Here is a 25,817-nt window from a genome sequence, read left to right on the forward strand (position 1 = left end):
TGGTGATAGCCGACACTACACACCATGACATCTGCAGCAGGAACACACCCATCAGCCCCACTTCACACCCATCCCAGCATGGTGATAGCCGACACTACACACCACGACATCTGCAGCAGGAACACACCCGTCAGCCCCACTTCACACCCATCCCAGCATGGTGGTAGCCGACACTACACACCACGACATCTGCAGCAGGAACACACCCATCAGCCCCACTTCACACCCATCCCAGCATGGTGGTAGCCGACACTACACACCACGACATCTGCAGCAGGAACACACCCGTCAGCCCCACTTCACACCCATCCCAGCATGGTGATAGCCGACACTACACACCACGACATCTGCAGCAGGAACACACCCAACAGCCACTGCTCTCACTTCGCCAGCACTGTCCTAACTATCTATACTTAAACATGCTATTCAGTTATCTCTAGGTTGGAGGTGTGGTTCTGTGGTAGAATGTTTGGCCTGACACATCTAAGGGCTCCAAGTTCAGTTTCCAGAACAAAAAGAAAACTGTCTTTAAACCTACCTTTAAGTTTCGAATCCCTTATAGAATATGCAGACTTCTGTAACCTTTTAAAATACAAAATTAATAAGTTACTCCCTGTAACATTAGAAAAATCTAAAATAGTCTATTATTTTAAAAATAAATAACCTTCACAATGCCATCATCTGAAAGCTATCTTTAAACAACAAACAAACAAGAACCACAAGTTCTGACAAGATTTATTAAAGGAAAACTTTACCCATATACTTTTTATGAGTTTGTCCTGGCACGCTTCCAGTAGTAAGGGAATCCCCTGAGTACTGGCAGCTACTCTACAGCAGTGGAAAGTATTGAAAGCTAGCTTTAAAAGGCAGGGGCCATGTCAAGGAGAAGTGGGAAGGGGGGGTAAAAGTGGGGGGAGGAATAGAAACAGAACACACTATATAAAACGCCCTAATGAACGTATACCAACAAGGAAAGCATAGAAAGTCTAGCTTTCCTATTCAGAATGTATTAGCTCTTAACATTTAAACTCACTTCTAAACCAAAAATTTAGAAAAAATTCTCTCATTTTCCCACATTTGAAAAAACCAATGCAAATGATTACTGTGTGCATGGGATCAGAACAAGAAAGCTACTCTGTAATTTGTCTAATAATGCGTGCAAGAAATAAGAAGCTTCAAGCCAGTCTTGGTGACAGCTGTGGGATGTCTTTCTGTACATTGTGAATATGTGTTGCCCCATTAGATGATAAATAAAGCTTCTTTGGCCTATGGCAAGGCAGGATAGAGTCAGGTGGGAAATCCTGGCAGAGATACAGGAGAAGAAGGGTGGAGTCTTAGAAATGCCAGCCAGCTACAGAGGAAGCAAGACATGCAGAAAATGAGGTAACATGCCACAAATCATGTGGCAAAACATAGATTAAAAATATGGGTTAATTTAAATCTAAGAGCTAGCTAATAATAAGCCAGAGCCATCAGCCAAGAATTTAAAAGTAATATTGAGCCTCTGAGCAGTTATTCGGGAACTGGCAGGTGGGAGAGCAACCTCCAATCACAACAGAAGATGGAGGCAGAAGGACCGCAAGCACGAGCACTGCCTGTGCTGCAAAGTAAAAGCAAAGATAGGGCTGGGGAGGCTGTCAGCAATAAAGCCCGCTCAGCTTTCACAGGCTCTACTTCGATTCCGAGTGTCAAAGAGATGGGGAAAAGGGCAACTTTTAAAGCTGCTACATCATTAGCAAGTGAAACAAAAAAACAGACAAACTTTTTATTGCATTGCATGCGTCTCTGCCAATGGCATATATTCCTAAGGACATTTCTAGTATATAAAGAAAACTAAAGGGCAGGAGGAAGTCCTTAAAGAGGTTTGGTAATTTTGGAAAGGAATTCTAGGTACTCTCAAGGATGTGGACGGTTGGTAAGCTTGGCTCTTGAGCACATCTAAGAAACCCCATGTTGTTTTCTATTTCCTTACTGCAGATATAAAACTATGAGGTACGATTTTCTCAGTCACGATTTTCTTTACGGATTCACAATGGAATGAAGAGGAGGCAAGAAGACATGCCGTGTTACTAGCGACATGAACTGTACTACACACAGGATCTGTAGAAACTTTGCCATATGTGACTATCAAATTATTATAAGGTAGTTTATACTCATACTGAGACTGGTTAAGATACTGAAGCAAACTGATCCCAAAATGGTGATACATGCTGTAATTCCAGCATTCAGGAGGCTGAGGCAAGACTGCAAATTTGAGGCCAGTCAGGGCTTCATAGTCAGACTCTGTTTCCAAAGTAAAGTAAAACAAAGAATTGAAGCTGGAAGACTGAGCATGTAACCCCTGCCAGCCTGCCTGCCTATGTGAACAAAGCCCTGGGAGTCATCTCCAGTGCTGAAAATAGTCTCATGCAGAAAGGAAAGAAAAGAGAAAGCTTTATAAACTGAAGTTGAGAGAGACGGCTCGATGGCTCGTCAGAGGTGGAAGTGGAGTGTGCAATTTATGTTTGTGTCTCTAATGTCACACTCCTTCCAATTCTGGCACTTCACTGCTGAAAACCTTCAAAGCTGAAAAAAAAAATAAAGATTAAATGCGGTGGGAGAGAGAAGAAAAGAGTCAAGGAAACTTTCCTTAAGTAATGAGGTAAGAAGAGGAAATGCTCCTGTTCGAGACGCTGCGTGCGGTGACAGAGAGGAGGTCTGTGGCCCCACACTATGGGAGCCTACAGCCTGCACATTTCCATCTCCCAGGTGGATTCGACTAAGGACAGGAAGTGTTTGCCTGAGAAGACTGCGTCTATGCAAATGAGTCTCCCATAGCACAACAATTCCACACATCTTCCAACACCGCTTTCAGAATCAGCGTTTGGACAAGGAGACGAGTTTCTAAGTGGCCACATCTTACTTCTGACTACAGGGGACAGCACAACTTGAACACGGTGTGCACTCCCTACAAGCAAAGGGCTCCAAACTACTTACAACTACCCACGGCCTCTTTTCCTTAGACCTGTGCTTTTGGTGTTCATTCTCCTTTTACACTTTCTCCCCCACTCTGTAAAGCCACTACTATTTTTACCATGCGGGTCAGAATCCTAGGCTTGAAAATATCAGGTACCCTGCCCAGGGTTAAGGACGAGCCACTTTCTCATCTCCCCTAAGTGATCCCCAGAAGTCCTCCCACTTCCAAGAACAAATTAAAGTGCAAACCTGAGTTTCTGTCCCATGGAGATAATAAATTTAGCGTCTTTCACAAGAACAGAAGCAGCCTGCTGCACACCTTTCCTTGTTGCACAAAACTGGAAATAAATTAGTGAATTCTGTATCAACCAGGTTAAAAACTGAACATCACACACAAAACCAGCAACTAATAATCCATACCACAAGTGTGGGCTTCTGATCGGAGTAAGTCCGTATCACATTGTACACTTTATAGTTGAGGGCTAAGTCAAACTTAAATTCCGTTTGGCTACTGCCACAGGGAAAGCCCAGCACCACTTTCTGAAGTTTCACGGGTCTGTGGCTCTCATCCATTCTCAGACACACGGCGGGTCTCTTGCCATCCGAAAGCCACTCTGCGATCTGGGGAAACAGAAGCAATGTCTCCTGAAAGTTGAAACTAGCCTTTCACTTAGTTATTTTACTCCATATCATGCTAAGGAAAAAAGTATGAGTATTTTCAAAGATATATTAACTTCAGCACTGTTTATAACAGAAAAAGGGAAATGACACTGTATTAGTAGGTTAAATAAATATATAAAAGTAAAACCACAAAAAGTAAAGAATATTTGATAACATGGGAGTGTTTATAGGTAAAACAAAACTACGTATAATGATTCCATGATGCTATGGTAAAGATGTACTTTGTACATGTTTCCAAGGGTTTATATGTTAGAAGCCTGGTCCCACTGTAGCAACAATGTAGAGAGAGAGTCTTTAAAAATAAAACCTACTGCAAGGTGATTACATCACTGTGGATGCCACCCCTAGAGGAGAGGGATGTTGGTTTTACAGAGGAAGTCCTGTTAGAAAAGGGTGAGTCTAGTTAGCTCCGGTGCTGCAGGCCTGAAATCCCAGCAATGTGTGTGGCTGTGGTAGGAAAACTATAAAATTTAAGGCCTGCCTGAGCTGCAGGGTGAATGTACTGAAAAAGAATGCAGGGGATGTACATCAGGGCAGAGTACTTCCCTAGCATCCGTGAGGCTAGAGGTTCAGACCAAAGGGCAAGTCTGACCCCTGGATCTCTTTGGCTCATTACGAGCCATTTGTCACGTTACGAGGCAGCCAGGAGGGCAGTCACCAGACTGAACAAATGAGGTCACTCAGCCTTAAAGTCTTATTTTTCCTAACTATGCGAAAAATAAGCTTCTTTTAAAAAATCAACTGTCCAGCTTTAGGTATTTTGTTACAGCCACAGAAAACAGGCTGATACACATGTAGATATAAAAGAATATTCTATACATTTCAAGTTTATTCTTTTTATATACGTCAAAACTGTCTGGGGCATGGTGGCATGTGCCTTTAATCCCAATATTCAGAGGCAAAGGCATAGAGACCCCTGTGAGCTCCAGGTCAGTCGGGCTTCCCACTAAGACCCTGTTGTGAAGGTTCCTGCAGGCTGCACAGTGGGAAAGGATCCAGGTGAGGTGAGAATGAGACTCAATTCAGCCCAACTTAAGTAACGGTGCTGGGCCGAACCTCAAGAGTCTGACATCAACTGATTTATTTTAGCTATATTTAAGCATTGCACAGTTTTGGAAAAAAAAATCTTATAAGAATTAACTCAGTCCCAGGTGAACAAATGCTGCGGGCACAAAGGTCACTGTGCCTACAGATTGCTGGAAGCCAGGAATGTTAAACACTGAAGCCTCTCTTCTCAGTGAGGAGACAAACACCTGTCTTCCCTCCCAGACCGTCTACCACAGACTCTCCCTCCTTAGACCTTTATCTCCATCTCCTTGTTAACAGAACCCATCCTTAGGGGGTGTCACGGTACTTTATAGCCTGCTGACCTCTCTGCTACCTTGGTCAGAGACCACACCAGATTCTAGACCCTTTAGAACCCACCCTCGTGGGCACGTGCACTCTGTACAGGAGTTTCCAAGTAGTCACACCGTAAGCCTCATTGTGCACCTGGAACTGGAATGATGGCTGCCTGGGGATCTGGAACAGGAACAATTGTTGCCCAGAAATGTTTTCCAAATTATACTGTTTCACATATGCTGACTAAGAACTACCTGGCATCAGACTCCCCAAGTCTGATCCACGCTGAGGAGCCATCTGAACTGAGTTCATTCTCACCTCTTTGCAGACCACCACCTGCACTGACACCTGCACGGCCCCTCTCAAACAATAAAATAAGACATGTCTACATTGAAATTCTTTACAAAGTACACCTGGCTTCTTCCACAAAGATGGGTACTTGACTTGGCCCTAAGGTAACACCTTCTGTGTTACCTTAGGCTATCATAAAGTACAAGTAACATCACTCATAAGGGTTTTATGGCCTAGATATAACACTCAAGATTTAGGGCAGAAGGGTCTGGGATAAGCAAAACGAATCCTGGAGAATATGGGACAGAATCTGGCTCAACAGGTAACAAAGGATCTAGTTATAAACTAGATTCTCCCCCAGCATTCCAGGAGAAACAGTTAAGCACCTCACCATGTGGGATGTCCTTCTGTATGATATGAATATGTTTTATATTGGTTAATAATAAAGAAGCCAATTTTACCAGTAGCTAAACAGAATACAGCCAGGTGAGAAATCCAAACAAAGATACAGGGAAAAAGAAGACACAGTCTGAGAGATGCCAGTAGTCACTGGGGAAGCAAGATATGAGGTAACAAGCCATGAGCCTCATGGTAAAATGTGGACTAATAAAAGTGGGTTAATTTAAGTTGTAAGAGCTAGTTAGTAATAAGCCTGAGCTAATAGACCAAACAGTTTGTAATTAATATTAATCCTCAGAGTGGTTATTTAGGGACTGGTGGGTAGGACAGAAACCTCCAGTTACAACCTCATTCCTTTGAAGCAATAATCTGAGTGTTCAACTTTTTCTGGCTTCTCCAGTGCTTATCTGTGTGCACAGAAATTTTTGCCATCTATATTCTGTCTACCTGCTTAAAAAATTCTATACTGTTCTTGAACATGAACAAAACCAGTTGTAATTTTAAGAAGAAACTTAAAGATAAAAAACAAAATTTGCTATTGGAAGAGACAATATAGCAACTATTTACAAAAATAGTTTCTAAGTAGTACCCAAAACATAAAAGGCTGCGAAGTAAACAGGAGTGACAAACAGTAAGGCCATATACTAGCTTTTAAGAAGTTTGCCTAGGGGTTGGAGAGATGGCTCACAGGTTAAGAGCACTAGCAGTTCTTCCAGAGGACCTGAGTTCAACTCCCAGCAACCACACAGTGGCTCACAAGCATCTGTAACTCCAGTTCTAAAGGATCCAATGCCTTCTTCTGACCTCCAAGAGCACCAAACATGCACAAACATACATGCAAACAAAACACCTATACACATATAATAAAAAGAAAAGATTGTTTAGGAATTAAGGAAAAAGTCATATATTATTATAGAAAGTATAATACAGCAAACAACTCTTGGTCTAAACACCATGTCCAATAACCATGAAATCACCCTTGTGGTCACCTAAGGACAAGTCCACATATTTGTCCTTTTGAAACAACCACTCATGCTGCCACACACAGGGCACAGGATGAGGGAGTGGATGGTCACCACATTCTATTGTACAATTAAGAGTCAGCTCATTCTAGCCGGGGTGGTAGTGATGCATGTCTTTAGTCCTAGCACTGGGGAGGCAGAGGCAGGCAGATCTCTGTGAGTTCAAGTCCAGCATGATCTACAGAAAGAGTTCCAGGACAGTCAGGACTGTTACCCAGAAAAACCCTGTCCTCAAAAAACCAAAAAAAAAAAGTCAGCTCATTCAATGATCATGACACATTACTATCCAAGTTACAAGGTGTCCAAAATAAGTGAAAACTAGGAATTTTAGATAAAAGCAAGTAACAGATTTGCATTGCATTGAAAATATTTTATTAAATTTTATCAAATTTTATGGCCATAATTTTGTTATACCAATGAAATCTAGCATTAACCTTCTACATATACTAAATTTATTGTAGTGTGAATAAGAAAAATCCAGCGGCTAACCCCTTGGTCTCAGTTAAGCTGTGGGATAATACTTTTGCACACTCTAAAGATTTGTCACTCATATTAGTTTAATTAATAAAATGCCCATTGGCCAGTAGCCAGGCAGGAAGTTTAGTCAAGGCAATAGATTAAGAGAATTCTGGGAAGAGGAAAGGGAGAGACACAGTCACAAGTCAGACTCAGAGGAAGCAAGATGAGAATGCCTTACTGAGAAAAAGTACCAAGACACGTGGCTAAACATGACAAGAATTATGGGTTAAGTTGTAAGAGCTAGTTAGTAATAAGCCTGAGCTAATAGGCCAAACAGTTTAAAACCAATATAAACCTCTGTTTGTTTCTTTGGGACTAAATGGATACGGGACTGGGTGGGATAGAAACTTCTGTCTACAAATGGCACCCAAACGTTCATTAGAGGTAAAAGGTCTCTCAGTCAAGATTAGTAATCGTTGATCTTCCACTTTAACCCCTATAGATTTCAGAGACCAGAAAAGCAGAGCTGTAAGCCACTAAATAGACCTTTTACCTTTACTAATGCTCAGATCAAAGGGGCAATCCTAAGACTACCTAGACTGTACTCTGTCTCCACCAAACCTCAGATTCCACACTCCAGTGAGCTCTTGTCTCTTCCCCTTTATATTCCTCTCTCCACCCACCCATATGGCTCCTGTCTCTACCTCCCTATGCCTGGACTCCCAAACATGGGATTAAGGTGTGAGCCTCTACTGCCTGATGTCTAGTGTCTTAGCTTTGCACTCTGATCTTCAGGCAAGCTTTGTTTATTAAAATACAAAGAAAATATCATTACAATTCATTAAGTGACTGACAGAAAGTTCCATCTCCTCTGAGATCGAATTGACTAAATACTCCATACATAATGCAACATGAAGCAAGTAAAGATTGTGACTTACGTCCTCAGCATTGGGAATGGTTGCAGACACAGCTACAAATCTCATAGGGACAGGGCTGGCATTCTGCAAAGCCCTAGATGAAGACTGGACAGTTTTCATTCTGCTAACAACAACCTCAAGAATTGGACCACGGTTTTCGTCTTTTATAATATGCACCTAGGTAAGAAATCAAGAAGGAATCATTAGGAATAAAACCAAAAATCTAATTAGTCAATCAAAATACCCAATATTTTTCCCCTGGAAAAATACATATTTTCCAATTTGAAGAACTAAAAACATTATTTTACTGAAAATGTCATTTCTTTCTATCCATTTTAAATAACATTCTATATTTATCCCTGAAAGTGAATGCATTCACTACCTCATCAATGAGAAACAGTCGAACCAGCTGGACTAAAGAGTTGTCTCTCCACTTCCTGGTCATGCTGTCCCACTTCTCCTACAGAAAAAAACACAAGCAGTTTATTCTGATAAGGAACTACAAATATTGTTTAAGACATTGATAAATTTTATCAGACATATTACAAACAAGGAAACATTTTGGTTGATTCCTTAAAATTTCTCCCAAAGAGTCATGGATTAATAGTTAGTGATTTTAAGAGTCCTAAAATGCAAGGTCTCCAGACTTTGAAATAATCACAAGTCAAGGACTAACTACGAGATCCACACTGGAGCACTGGACTGAGCTCCCAAGGTCCCAATGAGGAGCAGAAGGAGGGAGAACATGAGCAAAGAAGTCGGGACCACGAGGGGTGCACCCACCCACTGAGACAGTGGAGCTGATCTATTGGGAGTTCACCAAGGCCAGCTGGACTGTGACTGAAAAAGCATGGGATAAAACTGGACTCTCTGAACATGGCGAACAATGAGGGCTGATGAGAACCCAAGGACAATGGCACGGGGTTTTGATCCTGCTTAATGTGCTGGCTTTGTGGAAGCATAGCCAGTTTGGATGTTCACCTTCCTAGATATGGACGGAGGGGGGAGGACCTAGGACTTACCACAGGGCAGGGAACCCTGACTGCTCTTTGGACTGGAGAGGGAGGGGGAGAGGAGTGGGGGGAGGGGGAGAAGGGTGGGAGGAGGGGGAGGGAAATGGGAGGCTGGGAGGAGGTGGAAACTTGTTTTGTTTTTTTTTTTTTACTCCTTTTCTCAATAAAAAAAAAAGAAAGTCACTGTGGGGAATAAAGAGTTAATGTTTGAATGCCTCAAAAAAAAATTTTTTTCTTAATGAAGACAAACAAATTTATTTTCAAGTAAATAATGAAACAAATAATACTTACTGGAGTTGTCATAATTATATGGGTATGTTGAATCTCAAATAGGTCATCCATTACTGTATCTCCAGTAAGTTCTTTACAATTCAAGCCCAATGATCCAAATTTTTCTTTCCAGTCATCAAACCGCTGACTACAAAGGGCTTTTATTGGTGCCACTAAAATAATACATTTATTTTGAACACCAGTGCAATTTTAAAATTGTTTTCTCAAGCTCTAGTTAATAAATTTGTCTAAAAATAAGTGTGTATTTATTATTGCTATGTAATATTGTTAAAGTAATAAACACAGTAAGCTAAAAAGTAAGCTCACCAAGAAGAGCTAAGTTTGAAACAGAAGTGACCGCTCAGGCCATGTAAAGATGGGGAGAGATGGACAAGTGATTGTCGCTTTTTCCTATGAAGCGTTCTGTGATCAGTCATTTCTTTACATTGCATGCATACACTACTTGGGGAGTCTTATGAAATATACACCCAAAAGAGGAAACAAATGTTTCTATACAAAATTCTACAATTGAGAAATATATGATTATTTGCTCATCTTTGTTGTAGAAGGTATGAGCCGCATCCCACCACCCAGCTAGCTTAACCCCCGAAATAACCATACAAAATTGCATTAATTAAATTACTACTTGGCCCATAAGCTCTAGCCTCTTATTGGTTAACTCTCAATCTTGATTTAACCCATTTCTAATAATCTGTATTTCACCACGAGGTCGTGGCTTACTAGGAAAGATTCAGCACATCTGACCTGGCGGCTAGCTCTGTGGCAGCAATCTCTGTACCTGCTCTCTTCCTACCAGAATTCAGTTCTGTCTACCCCGCCTACCTACGTTCTGCCCTATCAGGCCAAGCAGTTTCTTTATTAATTAACCAATGAAAGCAACACATAGATAGAAGGATCTCCTATACCACATCTTGACTGTCCTCTTTTTTAAAATGTAAAGTTCAAAACCTCAACTCAAATACTATTTTTATGTACAATTCTGGGAAAAGGTGCTTCAAATTTAATATAACAGATGAAGCTAATTGTGGCATGTTCCTATTAAAATGTACAAAGGGTCAGAGCTACAACTCAGTGGTAGAGCTCTTACCTAGCATGTGCAAGTCCCTCCCCAAGCTCAGCGTCTACACCAGACACAGGAGCAGAGAAAGACCCTGTAGGCACTGAGCACTTGTCTATAGGTTCATTCAGAGTACCACAAACACATAAATTAATAACACTTCTTAATGTATGAGCTACCAAGCTGTACCAAATGATAATCTCTATGCTCTGAATTGACTTCATTTCTGCTTCACTCTCTGATTATGATTAATCAACATTTTTATAATATATACTCACTGTAAACAATCTTCATGTTGGACCATGGCAATGGAACTTCCACTAACAATCTAGTTATTGCAAGTTCAAACACTACAGTTTTCCCAGAACCAGTGGGGGCACAAATCACAAAATTCCTATCTGTGTAAAGAAGCTAAGAGAGAAAAAAAGTCAACAGATTATTAATATATAGAATTTTTTATTTATATTCTCAATATTCTGGAAAACATGCTTTAAGATTAGAAATATTGCTTCAAATATGTTTACCTCTACAATTGCTAAGTGTGGTCCTGTGCTGGACATTTCAACCTCAAAAACAACATATTCTGCCATATCATACTATTTTGTCAAAATCAATGCTGGATCTAAGAGAAAACCACTCCTTTACCCTTAAGAGAAATTATAATGAACTTAGCAAATACAAGTAGTCCACCAATGTGACTCACATGCACTCATTTAACAAGGATTTTCTAATCTCCTAAAAGGTGCTAGTAATTGAATGTGGTAGAGACTATTCCCTCTCCTCAAAGAGTCACAGTTAGTGAGAAGAGAAGATATGTAAATAATTATAAAATACTTACATCATCAAAGGCTTTGGATTGTATATAGTTGAAGTAAGGGAATTCTTTGAATATACTCCTAAATTTTGCTGCTTAGAATAACATTAAGGAGTTAAATATTTCAGAATTTAGAAATGTTTACTTTTAATTTAAGAACTCAGTTTTAATGCTATTGTCCTTATCCAATGAGAAGGTTTTAACAATTGCGTTTTGGCACCTTGAGAATTGATGGAGAGACGACTGGGCAGGTAAGAACACTTGCTCTTGCAGAGAAGTCGGGCTCAATTCCTAGCACCAACATCGTGGTTCATAGCCAAAGTTCAAGCTACACGGAACCTGATGCCTTCTCCTGACATTGCCAGGCACCCGGCACACATGCGGTGCAACATACACAGATGCAGGCAAAATACGCACACAAATAAAATACAATTTTTTAAAGGTAAAATAAAAGTAATGGAAATTATTCTACTCTGCTTCCACATTCCTTATTCTAAACATGCCTGATAAAAGGAATATAGTTTGAGAGTTAACTATGATGGAGATATGAACATATGGAGACATGCCTGTTAGAGCTATTCTTGGTCTATTTCTTGTCCTGACTAAGACACTTAATTTTTATGTTGCTGTTAATGTTCAAATTTTCACTTATTAACTGTTTTTTACTGCATTTCTGATTCTGGTTAGTTAATCTTGAATCTCTGCATTTTTATATTATTTGTGTTGTTTGATTTAATTATAATTATCAGCATATTTGCTCAGTAAAATGAACTTGGATTGTTACAAAGTTTAAAAATTTTAACAGGCTAGTAAATAATTATCCCATCTCCAAGGTGAGGCACTACTGCCAGACTCAGGATATTTTAATGGCACTCTTTGTATGAAGTTGCAGCTGGTCAGCTACATTTATTGGCACTACTAGATGTAGGACACTACAGAAAAGGAGCCCCTAAAGTGAGGCCTTCAGGACGCACTGGGGCAGGAACAGCAGCTCACTAGTTAAGAGTACTGTTGCTTTTGCAGAGAACCCGAATTCTGTCCTAGCACCAAAATCATGTGGCTCCCAAACACCTGTGATCCAGTTCCAGGGGATCCATTGCCCTCTTTTGGCCTCTACGGACATCTTCATGCAGGTAGTGCATATACAGACAAGCAGGTATACATACATACACATATACATATACATACACATACACACAAGCATGTATACACACATATACATACACATACACACAAGCAGGTATATACACACACATACACACACAAGCATGTATACACACATATACATATACATACACATACACACAAGCAGGTATACACACACATATATACACATATACATACACATACACACAAACAGGTATACACACATACACATATACATACACATACATACAAGCAGGTATACATACATACACATACACACAAATGAAAATATAAAACCTTTAAAACATATATTTGAAAGAACATAGTTGTCTAAAAAGTATTTTTGAGGGATTTAAATACTCGTGGGTTGCTGCAGTAATGCTTTTAAAACAGATTATATGACTTTTCTGTCTAAATTCCCCCTGGCCCTTCATCCCATCTCCCACCAGCCCTTACTGCTCTGATTTCTGATCCTCTTCTTCTGACTTCATACTCCTCTCCTGCACTCTCCAACGGATCAACCTCACGCTTGCCATGACATCATCATCCTCACGCCTGCCATGACATCATCAGCCTCACACCTGCCATGACATCATCCTCTGCCCCATGCCTCATTCTTCTCCCAACTTCCTTTATTCTTCCATCTTATTGCTCACTCCTCACCATCTTAGGTGTGTCCTGTTTGTTTTATTAAATTCTGTATCTTCAGCCTTCAATTCCAGCAGTCTCAATTTAATTCTTTTCCTACTCTACTTTTTCTTTTCCCACAGAACTCATCACCTTCTAAAATATCATATGACATTTTACACAGTGCTATTGTTCAGTTTTATCTCTCCCCGGTCTTCCACAGTGAAAATAGTAACTCAAGGACAAAGATTCACTCTCTTTTCTTAATTGCCATATCCCATAAGTCCAGAACAGTGCCTAACAATGTAGGTTTGCACTTATTAAACCAAATGGTTAATTTCTAAATCTTCATTTTACTTCCACATGCTATAATATATACAGACAACTACACACACAAACACAAGTGAAAATAAAAGCTTTAAAAAACATATTTGAAAATATGTGACAAAAAACCCACAAAATTTAGAGTTAGTCCATCAGCATTCTAAAGAATCCCATTTTCCTGCAAGGAAGTTTTTTCATATAAAATATTTATTCATAACAAGCCTAGGAGTGGCCAATCATGCTGGGTTTTCTCTCATTAAGTAGGTCTGCATCAGTTTACATTCACAGAAGTGAATCTTTGATTTGGAGTACAGGCAGACTCAGTCTCCCAGTGCACGACAAACCTCTGCCATTAAATACAACATCTCTCATCGCGGTGAGCACCCAACATCACATTTTTCTTTTGTTTCAGCACTACTGCAGGTACTGCTACCCTGGGGATGTCTGCACAACTGAGCTGGCTACGACAGCCAGAGCAATCTCACCAAGAGCAACATACTGAGAGAGAACTGCAAATACACAAGTCTAAGCAACCCACAAACTCTTCTGTCTTTTACTCTGAACACATACTTTTAAATAACGAAGTACACCAGATCAGTGGATCTGGCTGTATAGGAAGCTGTTAAAAAATAAGCCAGTGGATATAAATACAGATAGTTGGTGCCTGTAGCACTGCTTCAGTGCGCTGCCTTAACATGAAAAGTCTTTAAAACTTGTCAAAGGATAGTACTAAATTATGAGCATGTTTCTAACAAAAGAACTTCCCATCATAGAGCTAATCAGAAAATATTTTAACTACATTTTTGAGAAACAATTAAATTTTCCCTTCCCTCTTATCCCTCCAAAGTCTTTCATATACCCCGCCCCCGCCCTCCTTCAATCCATGGCCTCTTTTCACCATCATTGTACGCATATGTCTACATAATATACATTTATAAAAACTGCCTGTTCAGCCTATATGATGTTATTTGTGTATATGTCTTCAGGGTTGTTGGCACTGAACAAACGATTGGTGTGCTCTCCCCTCCCAGCCTTCCTCAACTGCCTATTGTTCCTCATGTAGGGTTAGGCTTCCTGGGATTTCCCCATCCACATTGCCATGTCTGTGGGTGGCATCCTTGTTCAGCTCATGTTTGGGTCGCCATGCTGCCTGAACTTCATGAGTACAGTTACTAGGAGCCACACTCTGACAGGAAACTCGTGCAAGCTTTCTGCTCCTCTTCTGCAATATTCTTTGAGCCCTAAGTGTGGGAGTGTTTTGTAGATGTATTCATTGGGACTGGACCCCACTACTCTGCAAATTGATTGGTTGTGGTTTTCTGTAATAGACTCTGTCTGCTGCAAAGAGAAGTTTCTGTGGTGATATTTTGTGATCTAACATTTACAGCTTGCCTGAGATCAGAGCGCAGAACTAGGCCACTAGTTAGCCACAGAGGCCAGGCAGTGGTGGCACACACTTTAATCCCAGCACTCAGGAGGCAGAGACAGACGGATCTCTGTGAGTTCAGGGCCACCCTGAGCTACACAGGATTGATCTAATCTGAAAGAGAAACAGAGCCAGGTGGTGAAGGCTTTAATCCCAGCACTAAGGAGGTAGAGACAGGAAGTGATATGGCTGGGCAGAGAGAGGCTATAAAGCAAGAGACAGGAGCTCAGGATTCAGTCTGAGGATTTGTAGAGCAGGATTTTGCTCCCTTCGGTCCGAGGATTTGATAGAGGCAAAAGGTCTCTTTAGTGGCTGGCTCCTTTACTTCTCTGATCTCTCAGCATTTACCCCAATATCTGACTCTGGGTTTTTATTATTAGGACCAAACAGAATTCACACTACAAGCTTCCTTGTTAAGGTATCTGTAGGTAAAGTTTAGAATGCTGGCAGGTTCTCCTCTGAGATCCATGACTTCACTGAGTTGCGAGCTAGGTTTCCAGGATCAGCATGATTTCTCTCTCACGGAGCAGGTCTTCTGAGCTGCTGGTTACAAGGTATATGAGCCACACTGCACCTTGTGTTCATGTGCTGTGCTGGTTGCTGATGTGGTGCACAGGCGTCACAGCTGACCGGTTGGTTGCTCCCTCTTGGAAGCTTGCATGGTGCTTTCTGGTACTATGAAAGCTAGTCCTCAGAGATGGGATGTTTAGGACTAACTAGATAATAGTTAATCGCCTACTATGAAAGTATTTATGTTTCCCTTTTACTGGTGCAACAGTTAGGGTTTCTATTACTTTGAAGAGACACCATGACCACAGCAATTCTTATAAAGAAAAACATTTAATAGGGGCTGGCTTACAGTTTCAGAGCTTCAGTCCACTGTTATTATAGTAGGACATGGTGGCATGGAGGCAAACATGGTGCTGGAGCTAAGAATCCTTGCATCTCGATTCAGAAACAACAGGAAGTGAGTGGTCTGTGACACTGGAAGTAGCTTGAGCTAGGAGACCTCAAAGCCCACCCCTATAGTGACACACTTCCTCCAACAAAGCCATACCTGTAATAGTGCCACTCACTTTGGGGGCTATTTTCTTTCAATCTACCACAATGTGGTGCCCCAGAAGCTGACTTCAGGTGATTTTTTTTTTCTTAGCTCTCTACTTCATATATTGAGGCAGGTACTCTTACTAAAACTGGAGCTTGCTGGTCAGCTTGCTCTGGTGATTCTTTCTCCACCTTTCTAGTTCTGTGACAGGCTACCATGCCAATCCAGTTTTTACTTGATTCTGAGATTTGTTCTCTGTTTGTGAGATTGTTTAGGAAGGATTAGGAGGTGTTGGAGGAGGTGTGTCAATGGGGGTGGGTTCCAGCCATTCTTAGGCTCTCTGCTTTCCAGATGCTGATCAAGATGTGAGTTCACATGCTTTGCCACTCTGCCCTGCCATGGTTGATTCTTAACCTTCTGAAACTGGAAGCCCAATTAAATGCTTTCTTTTATAAAGTGCTTTGGTCATGGAGTTTTATCACAGCAGTAGAAAAGTAACAAAGACACTGCTCAATATCTGAAATTTACTTTCTGCTTTTCAGATGTAACAGTGATATTACCACCAGAATAATCTGAATGCACTCAGGTATCACATTAGAAATGCCCAAACATGCAAACTTGATCATAGGCAACGTCCAAATGAGGTTCCCTCTAAAACAGCAAAATTGTACTCAAATCCACAAAATGTCCATTTGCTTTAAGTTCCCCTATTTGATTTAACCCAATATCTCTATTCTTATCCCACCATCTAATGTAAGCAAATTTCTGTGCTTAAATTGTCAAACTGAAAATAGTTCTCTGACTGGACCAGCCTGCACACCACACTTGGAGTAGCACTGATTAGCATACAATGTATCTCTTACATGGCCCAAAATATTTACTTTTCCATCTTTTTCTATGCTAACCAAATAAACACACAGGAGTACAATGAAATGAAATATTTTAAATATACAATTTCATAAATATAAAGTAGCTATTTTAAAATAAAGGATACGAATTTCTGTGACAGCCTTCAAGGAACCTAAGCCACTTGGAGTTATACCTAAAACCAAAAGATATCACATATTTATATGGATATTTTTAACCATTTCCATAAAACAACTCCAATAAAATTTGTATAACATTTTACTAAGAGATAAGTGAAGAATATTAAGATATAGCTATAAATAATGCAACAATAAAGAAATGCATAAATTGCACATGGAGAGAAAACTTACTCTATTCTGTATTCTTCCTTATGCTAAGAAATGCAAATTAGTTTACATTTTCACAAAAAGCAACTGATAAGCAATTACCTTGAACGTCACGAGGCTGGGATGCGATGGAGAAGGCCGGCACTTCGAATATGTTTTCTCCAGTTTCAGAAGCAGGAAACCCGTCTTTTGCTTTCCCTTTATTTGTGGAATACTGAAGTTTCTGTTTATTGTTGCTACCGTGCCATGATTTCTCCTTGTTTAACTTTGTTTGGGTAAGTTTCACTGGGCTAACATGAGAATCCAAGTTTATAATTTCATTAGCACAATCACATTCATGTATTTTGCCATATGTTCTAAATAACCTGAAAAAAAAAAAAACACCCCACGTTTTCTGCTTCTAACAGTTGCTTACAAACTAGCACAAAATACCCTCTTAAAATATCCATAACTACAATTTATCACTGATATGTCTCTTTATTTTCCTAAAACTCATCTAAGATTTTATGACAGCTTGTCTCCAAGATGGATCCAGTGATCCTTGTCTCTTAGTCACAGGCTTTATGATCTACAAGCTGAGGCACTGAGTCAGAACTGACCGTGATCCAGCCACAGTCTAGCATGTAGTTCTGTAAGTACTCTCTGTCAGAGGTTCTCGGTCTTCCCAATGCTGCGACCTTTTAATACAGGTCTTCAGGGTGTGGTGGCCCCACACATATTATTTTCATTGCTACTTCATAACTGCAATTTGACCATTATGAATCGTAATGTAAATACCTGTGTTTTCCAATAGCCTTAGGTCACTCCTGTGAAAGGGTCATTCAACCCCTAGAGGGGTCATGACCCACAGGTTGAGAACCAATGCTCTAAAGGGACAGTTTTTCCTCCCATTTTTATATATTGCCTTCAGTCATATTTCTTTTTATTTTTTAGCCTTAGGTTGGTCTTTAGGTTATGAAATAGGATTTTGTCTTTAACACAGTCGTGTGTGTGTGTGTGTTTTCTCTGGAGAGAACCCCAGCCATGACCAGACAGAGAAGATGCCTGTTATCTACAAATTGAAAGGATATTACTGACAAGCAAAACTTCTCATTTGTAAAGCATATGATAACTATCAATCATGCCATCTGTGCCAGAAGATGCTAATACATATATTCATAAGTACAGTTCCTGGTCAACCACATCTGTACTGGATACCCAACTTCCTTTCCCTACAAATGGAAAAGAAGTAAACTAAGTATATTTATTCTTATCTTTTTATTTAAAGAATTTTTTGAGATGTTTAAAATTTTTATGTGTGCAGGTACCTTGCCTATATTCACGTGGTGTGTGTGTGTGTCTCTCTCTGTGTGTGTATGTGTGTGCAATGCCCATGGAGGGCCAGAAGATATAACCTATGATTAAGGTTACAGATGGTTGATAGCTACCATATGGGTGCTGGGAGTTGAACTTGGGTCCTCTGAAAGGGCAGTCAGTGTTCTGACCAACTGAGCCATCTTTCTAGCTCCATGAGCTAAGTATATTAACAAACTAAACTCCCCAAATACTACTGTGGGGGTCTGAATGAGAAGTGTCCCCCAGGCTCTGATACTGGAACATTAGTTCCCAGCTGGCGGTGCAGCCTGGGGAGGTTTAGATGACGCAGCCACCTCAGCCACCACCGGGTTTCTCTTTCTATTTTGTGCTTGCATCTGAAGATGTTAGCTCTCAGTTTCCTGACCTGATCTCCTGCTGCCTGCTGTTGTAGCCCCTACCATGACACAATCTTATTCTTCTGGAACAGGGGTCAAACACACTTTCTTATGAAAGTCGCTTGGTCATGGTACTTCATTACAGCAACAAAAAATAACTAATACACACATCTGGTAATGTCAGCTCCTGAAAGGCAGGAACGTAGGTCCCTAGGAGTGGACTCCAGGCCTGGTAATGTCAGCTCCTGAAAGGCAGGAACGTAGGTCCCTAGGAGTGGACTCCAGCCTGGTAATGTCAGCTCCTGAAAGGCAGGAACGTAGGTCCCTAGGAGTGGACTCCAGGCCTGGTAATGTCAGCTCCTGAAAGGCAGGAACATAGGTCCCTAGGAGTGGATTCCAGGCCTGGTAATGTCAGATCCTAAAAGGCAGGAACGTAGGTCCCTAGGAGTGGATTCCAGGCCTGGTAATGTCAGCTCCTGAAAGGCAGGAACGTAGGTCCCTAGGAGTGGACTCCAGGCCTGGTAATGTCAGATCATGGACTATGTTGCTGCTGTCTTTCTCACCCACCTCCTATTGAATGTAATTCTGTTCAGCGTACACCTAGTACTCAGATTTGCTCAGAGTATCATGTAACTATTAATTACCTTTTTTTGAATGCTGTTGTCCACTCTCCTCTATCCTCTGCGACATTAGGTGATTTTGAATCACCAGGACCATTCTTAGCGCCCACGTGGTCTTTATATCTCTGAGACGAGCTATACACCAGCTTGCCAGCAATATGGGATGAGTCATTGTTACTTGAGCCTCCTACATGTAGGTAGTCCTGTGTACCCATATTATAGGGAAAATGGAATTTTTGTGTTGGTGAAATACACTTTTTGTCTTCATTAATGATCTTCAAATTTGATGTTAACATTTTTGGTACCTTTTCTTGGCCTACAAGAAAAGAAATATACTAATTATTAATTATTACATATTCCATGTTCTTTGTGAAAAGAAATTTTCTAAATAATGACAGAAAATCTCAATTAAAAGTTTCTAAAGGAGGCCAGTGACATGGCTTAGTGGGTAAAAGTATCTGCTGTCAAGCCTGAAAACCTGCGTTCTGGCCCCAGGACCCACATGGTGGAAAGAGGAAAGTGACTTCTATAATTTATCCTCTGACCTCACAAACACTGTGGTAGTAGCTCCCATACACACAGATACTAAATAAACATAACAAAGTTCAAATTTTTCTAAAGAGCCTAGTAGATAAATACAAGAATTGAAAGACTCAGTGCAATAGTACTATAATCTGTACACTGCAGTCATAAAACAAAGATGCTTATTTCTGGAGGCAGACAGACCTCATCTACACAGTGAACCCAGCATAAAAAAATTCATATGCAAACATATATAAATTATGAGCCATATTAAAACATTAAAGTGTTGAATATTATCGTATAAGAAATATACATTATTTGAATGTGCTTGTTTAGGAGAGAAATTTTTTGTAGTGTGTGACAGTGTTGTACTCTGTGAGTGTGTCAGCAGCATTACACACAAGAGTGTGGCAGTGTGGTGTGTTGTATGTGAGTGTGTTTATAGAAGTAAATGCTCTAGATCCTGAGATTTGATGGACACGTGAAAAAAGGAATTAATACTTTAATATGCTAGTAGGTTTTTTTATACTGGCATCAACTATACAAGTTTGACTTCACAATAAACATGATAATTTACCTAACAGTTTATGACTTTCAATTTCTTCCTCTAACTCTTGAATATCTGGAATTTCTGAAATCAGTGGAGCTGGAGGGAGAAACCAATCCAGTGATTTCCCCTTAACTGGGAAGCTACATAGAAAACAAAATGTGAATATATGTTAATAAGGACAGGCTATCAAAAATCACTTATTTATTAAACATGACTCAAATACAAACTTGGTGTGGGACAATTCTTTATTTTGTCAATTATATTTTAAATAAATGCTGATTGGCTGGTAGCCAGGCAGGAAGTATAGGTGAAAAAAAACAGACAGGAAGTAGAGGTGGGACAATGAGAACAGGAGAATTCTGGGAAGAAGGAAGCTCTTCCTGCAGTCCTGCCCAGACCACAGAAGAAGCAGGATATGACCTGCCCTGCTGAAAAAGGTACCAAGCCATGTGGCTAACACAGATAAAAATAATGGGTTAATATAAGTTACAAGAGTTAATAAGAAGCCTGAGCTAATGGGCCAATCAGTTTATCATTAGACTCCCTGTGTAGAACCGAGAAGGACAGAAACCCCAACAAGCAGGCCCTCATGTTACACAAACTCTTGTAAATAAGTTTTCTGCCATGGTTTTGCTTTTCCCCTGTATGGCAATGCTCTCATCTTGTCCCTGTGTCACAGGACTGACACACACTGCTGTGTGAGGACACTAGCTTAATGGGAGCTGGACCCCGTTCCATTGTCCCCTCACTCAGCTTCAGCAGACAACCACTTATGACATACCTCACCAATAACTACAGGTAATCAACACGTAAATGTCACCATTACTATATTCTAGATTAATCTCATAAGTATGAAAAATTGGAAGCCCCTAAAATCATAAAACTGAAAAGAAAACATTGCACGACCCTTGTTTCAGGCACACTTACTTTCCAGCTTCATCTGGGCTGCTGAAAAACAAATTATCCAGGGGGAACAAGCAATCGTTTGATTTCGGCATTGCTAAACACCAGACTGTCTGAAATCTACAAGATACAAGAAAAGGTTTATATTCATTTACAGGGATGTAAAAGTGATTTTTAGACAGGTAAATGAGAATCACTAATTTCCCAGAATGTTTTCTAAATACAGCCACATGCAACTCTTTAGTTCTGTCTTCTGTAAATTCTCTGAAAATGCCTCAACACGAAACACGTCATTCTCTGTCCGTTCCTGTTTCCCTGTGTTCCATCTTTATACTGCACGAATGCCTGCCCGTTCCTGTGTTTTCCTGTGGTCCATCTTTATACTGCACGAATGCCTGTCCGTTCCTGTGTTTTCCTGTGGTCCATCTTTATACTGCACGAATGCCTGTCTGTTCCTGTGTCTTCCTGTGGTCCATCTTTATACTGCACGAATGCCTGCCCGTTCCTGTGTTTTCCTGTGGTCCATCTTTATACTACACGAATGCCTGTCTGTTCCTGTGATTCCCCATGTGGTCCATCTTTATACTGCACGAATGCCTGCCCGTTCCTGTGTTTTCCTGTGGTCCATCTTTATACTACACGAATGCCTGTCTGTTCCTGTGATTCCCCATGTGGTCCATCTTTATACTACACGAATGCCTGTCCGTTCCTGTGTTTTCCTGTGGTCCATCTTTATACTGCACGAATGCCTGCCCGTTCCTGTGTTTTCCTGTGGTCCATCTTTATACTGCATGAATGCCTGTCCGTTCCTGTGATTCCCCATGTGGTCCATCTTTATACTACACGAATGCCTGTCCGTTCCTTTGTTTCCCACGTGTTCCTGTCTTTATACTGCATGAATGCTCAGAAAGTATATTCTTCACCTGACAAATCCTCACCACTACTTAAACCACACACTGCTCATTTTTCATTTTAATTATCACCCCCACTACACATCGAAACTTCCCTCATTTTCTAAATCCTAAAACATAATCACATTTATATAGGTCAAAACATGAAATTGGATACACAAATCATAAAACATAAATTACATTTCCATTTCTTATGAGATAGTCAATAACTTCTCCTCAGGACAGAAATTAAAATTTTAAAAACTAAGTGAATACGTTCTCATGGCAAAAGTCCATTTCATGTTAGAATATACGTCACCAAGATTGAGTTCTCTAGTGAAGACATAATCACACATAGGAGGACTGAGAGTTCTCTAATGAAGACATAATCACACGTAGGAGGAACGTAGGAGGAGGGCTATTTCCGCTGCAGATCTTGCCAAGACGCCACAGGAGAGAGGCTCAACCCTGCACACACTTTAGGATGACTCTTACTGAACCAGAACATTGGGGGGGGGGGGGGTTCATTGTTTTAGTTATTTGGATTATACTTACTTATTTATTTTACTCTTCTCAATGTATTAATCACCCAGTCCCTGTCAGAGGCTGTGGGAACATACAGCATGTGACAACTGATAATCCAGCTATCAGCCCACCAGAGGAGTGACTCCAGGCCAGGTCTGGAGGACATCAACCCTGGACTCTGTTGCCCACTTTTGCTAAAGCAGTTTGGTGTCTCTCCAGTACCATGCATTTTCATGTGGTGTCTACATGTGATCTCATGATTGCATCTCAGACGTGTGGGCACATGTATCTGTGGGTGGTCAGGAAGATGACTTTTCATTTAGCTATAAAATTTTGGTGTACAGACAATGTGCTGGGACATGCTTCATAACTAGATCTATTTGTCCTACAAGGACCATAGCCACTTCAAAACCTGTCTGTAGCTGCTGAAGGAGACAGACACCCCACCCTGGAACCTTACCTGTAAACCATGAGCCTCGTGGCAAAATACATAATAATAGGAAAGGGTTAATTTAAGATGTAATAGTAGGTTAATAAGCCTGAGCTAATAGGCTGAGCCATGATTTAATTAATAACAATTTCTGTGTGATTACTTAGGGTCTGGGCAGCCGGAAATGAATGAACAGCCTCCGTCCTAAAAGCTCCCTATTGCTTAACCTAGGAATGTGCTTCTGACCAATGAGAGGTAACTCTTGTAATTTTTTATTGCTTCAGGGCTCCTGTAAGAAGACAAGTTTTGAAGCTAGGAGAAGAACTAGGGGAAAAAACGCTAGGAGGAATTAGAAGTAGGACGGGAGAATTAGGATAGTAACAGAACAATAAAGAGATCGATGAGGAAAAGCACATACTGAGAGAGGTCACCCTCAGATAACCTAAGAAAAAAGTTCTTTTCACCTGTTGTAGCGTCCAATCTGAACCCTGAAGAGAGTCTTTGGGCTGGACCCCAAAGCTCTCGGAAACTCACCAACAAAAGGAAAGCAAAAAAATAAAACAAGTAAACACGATTCTATAAACACCATCTTGACTGCATGATAACATGCCTAGGAAAATGGCAGAAAGAACAAGGGAGTCATCCTGAAACACGCTAACAAATCTTTACGTCTACTTATGCAAACAATTTCAGAACTTGAAAAGCTATTTGAAAAACCTATGCTAATCAACTTGGTATTTATTGTTCAAGAAGCTGCAATGTTTCCTGTCTAGCGTCAGAACTGTATTTTAATCAACAAGAAGTTTATTAAAACCCATCAAACCAGGTTTACATGGCTCTGCTACCTCAGTGTTTAAGTAGAAAATCTCATTATTATCATGTATGATCAAATTTTTTCTTCTAAAAGAAAATAAGACAACAAAACATATTAAAACTAATTTTAAATGTTATACTATACAAAAAGACCTAAATAAACAGAAAATACTGTCACAAGAATTTTTTCTAGCTCTAGTACAAAGTAACAGCAAACATTGTAGTACATAATAAAAACACCACATATATATTAACATACACACACATATATTAATATATATATTATTCTGAAGCACTATGGTAAAATTTTTATCTCAAATTTCCCATCCCTCTCTCCTGCATTATTTTTCTTTATAACATTTATCTATAATTGGTACTGTGTACTTAGTTGTTTATCTTTCTCTCTGCAAAGAAGGGATTGTTTTTTCTTATGTGTTTCAATAACCTAAAACAGTTCCTGACAGAGAGCATATAATCAATAAAAATTCATTGTGGAATGCATGTACTAGCAACCAACTTATAAAATAAGACAATTTCAGCTAACTGATTACCCCTAATTAATGTTAAGTTTAATTTTTGAGTTTTTCTTCTAGCTCAAGATTCATGTAGTCACACCATTAAGGCTCTAAAAAGATGGTGAATTTGGAACTTACATCATGTAAATAAATAATTTTTTAAAAACATAGTATCTAAAATAAACCCTGCCACATTTTGACATGAGTTGATAAATTTTTAATTAATGTTTCAGGGTTATATTTAGATATTCTAAATTACCTCAAAATTCTTATTTCAGATCTAAGCATGGTGGTGGGAGTGTAAAATCCAGGCCTGGGAAGGTGGAGTCAGGAGCATCTAAGGCCGGTCTCAGCTGAGGTCAGCCTGGGCCACAACAAAAACCGTTTCCCCACAAAATGGAGTCCAAAACGCAGTAAGCAATCACCTCACTTTTACAGTTCATAGTTTGCTGCTTGTAGAAGTTAACACACCTTTCTCTAACTCTATTGGCAACTTTAATATCGCATTCTCTGTAATCTTTCACTTAGTGTATAAAATTACCGGGTTGTGGGTTTCTTAAAAATTGCACATTTAAAAACGTACTTAGACGTGGGTGGGTGATGCCAACAGGAGAGGCTGAAGCAGGTGGAGGGTTGCACAGGGAACTCCGGGATAGCCGAGGCGACACAATAAACAAACAAATGCTTATTTCAGAAGGGCACGAGTCCTCACACGATTACTGCCTAGCTAGAGTCATTCATCAGTGACGACGGAGCCCCGCAAACGCCCCCAGCGAATCTGATAGGAGCTGAGGGAAAAATGGACCCGGGGCTCTGGGTTCGCAGCCCTGTGCACGCGGGGACCCCTCGGTCCGGGTCCGCGGCCCTGTGCTCGCGGGGACCCCCCACCCCCACCCCCACCCCGACAGCTCCGCGCCTCAGGCCTCCCACTGACAGGAAAGTCGAGCGCGCTCACCAGTCCGCCCAGCAGAGGGCGCCAGGCGGAGCTGCCCACTAGCCCTCCACGTCCACGCCCCCTGCCCACCCACGCGCCATGCTCACCCACGCCTCCCCTCACCCACGCGCCCCATCCCCGCTCACGCTCCCTGCTCACCCACGCCTCCCCCTCACCCACGCGCCATGCTCGCCCACGCGCCCTCCCCACTCACTCAGGCCCCCTCACACCGGCCGGTCGCTCACTCGCTCCCCACGCCTGAGGCCCGCCAGGCCCAGGCCGCAGCGCCGAGTGCCGATCCGCCGGTTCCTCCAACGACCTCCCCCCCCCCCCCCCAAGCCTGGCTCAGTCAAACTCCAAGGAATGGATTGGCGGCGCCCCTCCCGCTCCCAGCGCAACCGTTCCCCGCGGCAGGGTCGCTGG

The 25,817-nt window shown here is 41.0% G+C and overlaps 1 protein-coding gene across 1 annotated transcript in view; it reads right to left on the reverse strand.

Moving 5' to 3' along the window:
• Hfm1 (helicase for meiosis 1) overlaps positions 1–21,405 on the reverse strand; it is an 81,930-nt gene extending 60,525 nt beyond the window's left edge. Inside the window, exons 1-13 of the mRNA XM_041642082.1 lie at positions 21,312–21,405; positions 20,412–20,524; positions 19,337–19,628; positions 17,104–17,366; positions 16,803–16,850; positions 11,265–11,335; positions 10,705–10,837; positions 9,370–9,521; positions 8,448–8,525; positions 8,087–8,242; positions 3,376–3,576; positions 3,205–3,293; positions 539–582 (exon numbers count right to left, since the gene is read on the reverse strand). Coding sequence (XP_041498016.1) covers positions 539–582; positions 3,205–3,293; positions 3,376–3,576; positions 8,087–8,242; positions 8,448–8,525; positions 9,370–9,521; positions 10,705–10,837; positions 11,265–11,335; positions 16,803–16,850; positions 17,104–17,366; positions 19,337–19,628; positions 20,412–20,524; positions 21,312–21,382 — 1,711 coding nt within the window. The 5' untranslated portion in view covers positions 21,383–21,405. The remainder of the gene's footprint in view (positions 1–538; positions 583–3,204; positions 3,294–3,375; positions 3,577–8,086; positions 8,243–8,447; positions 8,526–9,369; positions 9,522–10,704; positions 10,838–11,264; positions 11,336–16,802; positions 16,851–17,103; positions 17,367–19,336; positions 19,629–20,411; positions 20,525–21,311) is intronic.
• Positions 21,406–25,817: the final 4,412 nt, after the last annotated feature.

The sequence above is a fragment of the Microtus oregoni genome, unplaced genomic scaffold (genome assembly GCF_018167655.1).
Source record: "Microtus oregoni isolate MIOR12 unplaced genomic scaffold, Mior012 000072F_ref0000427, whole genome shotgun sequence".
Taxonomy (NCBI): domain Eukaryota; kingdom Metazoa; phylum Chordata; class Mammalia; order Rodentia; family Cricetidae; genus Microtus; species Microtus oregoni.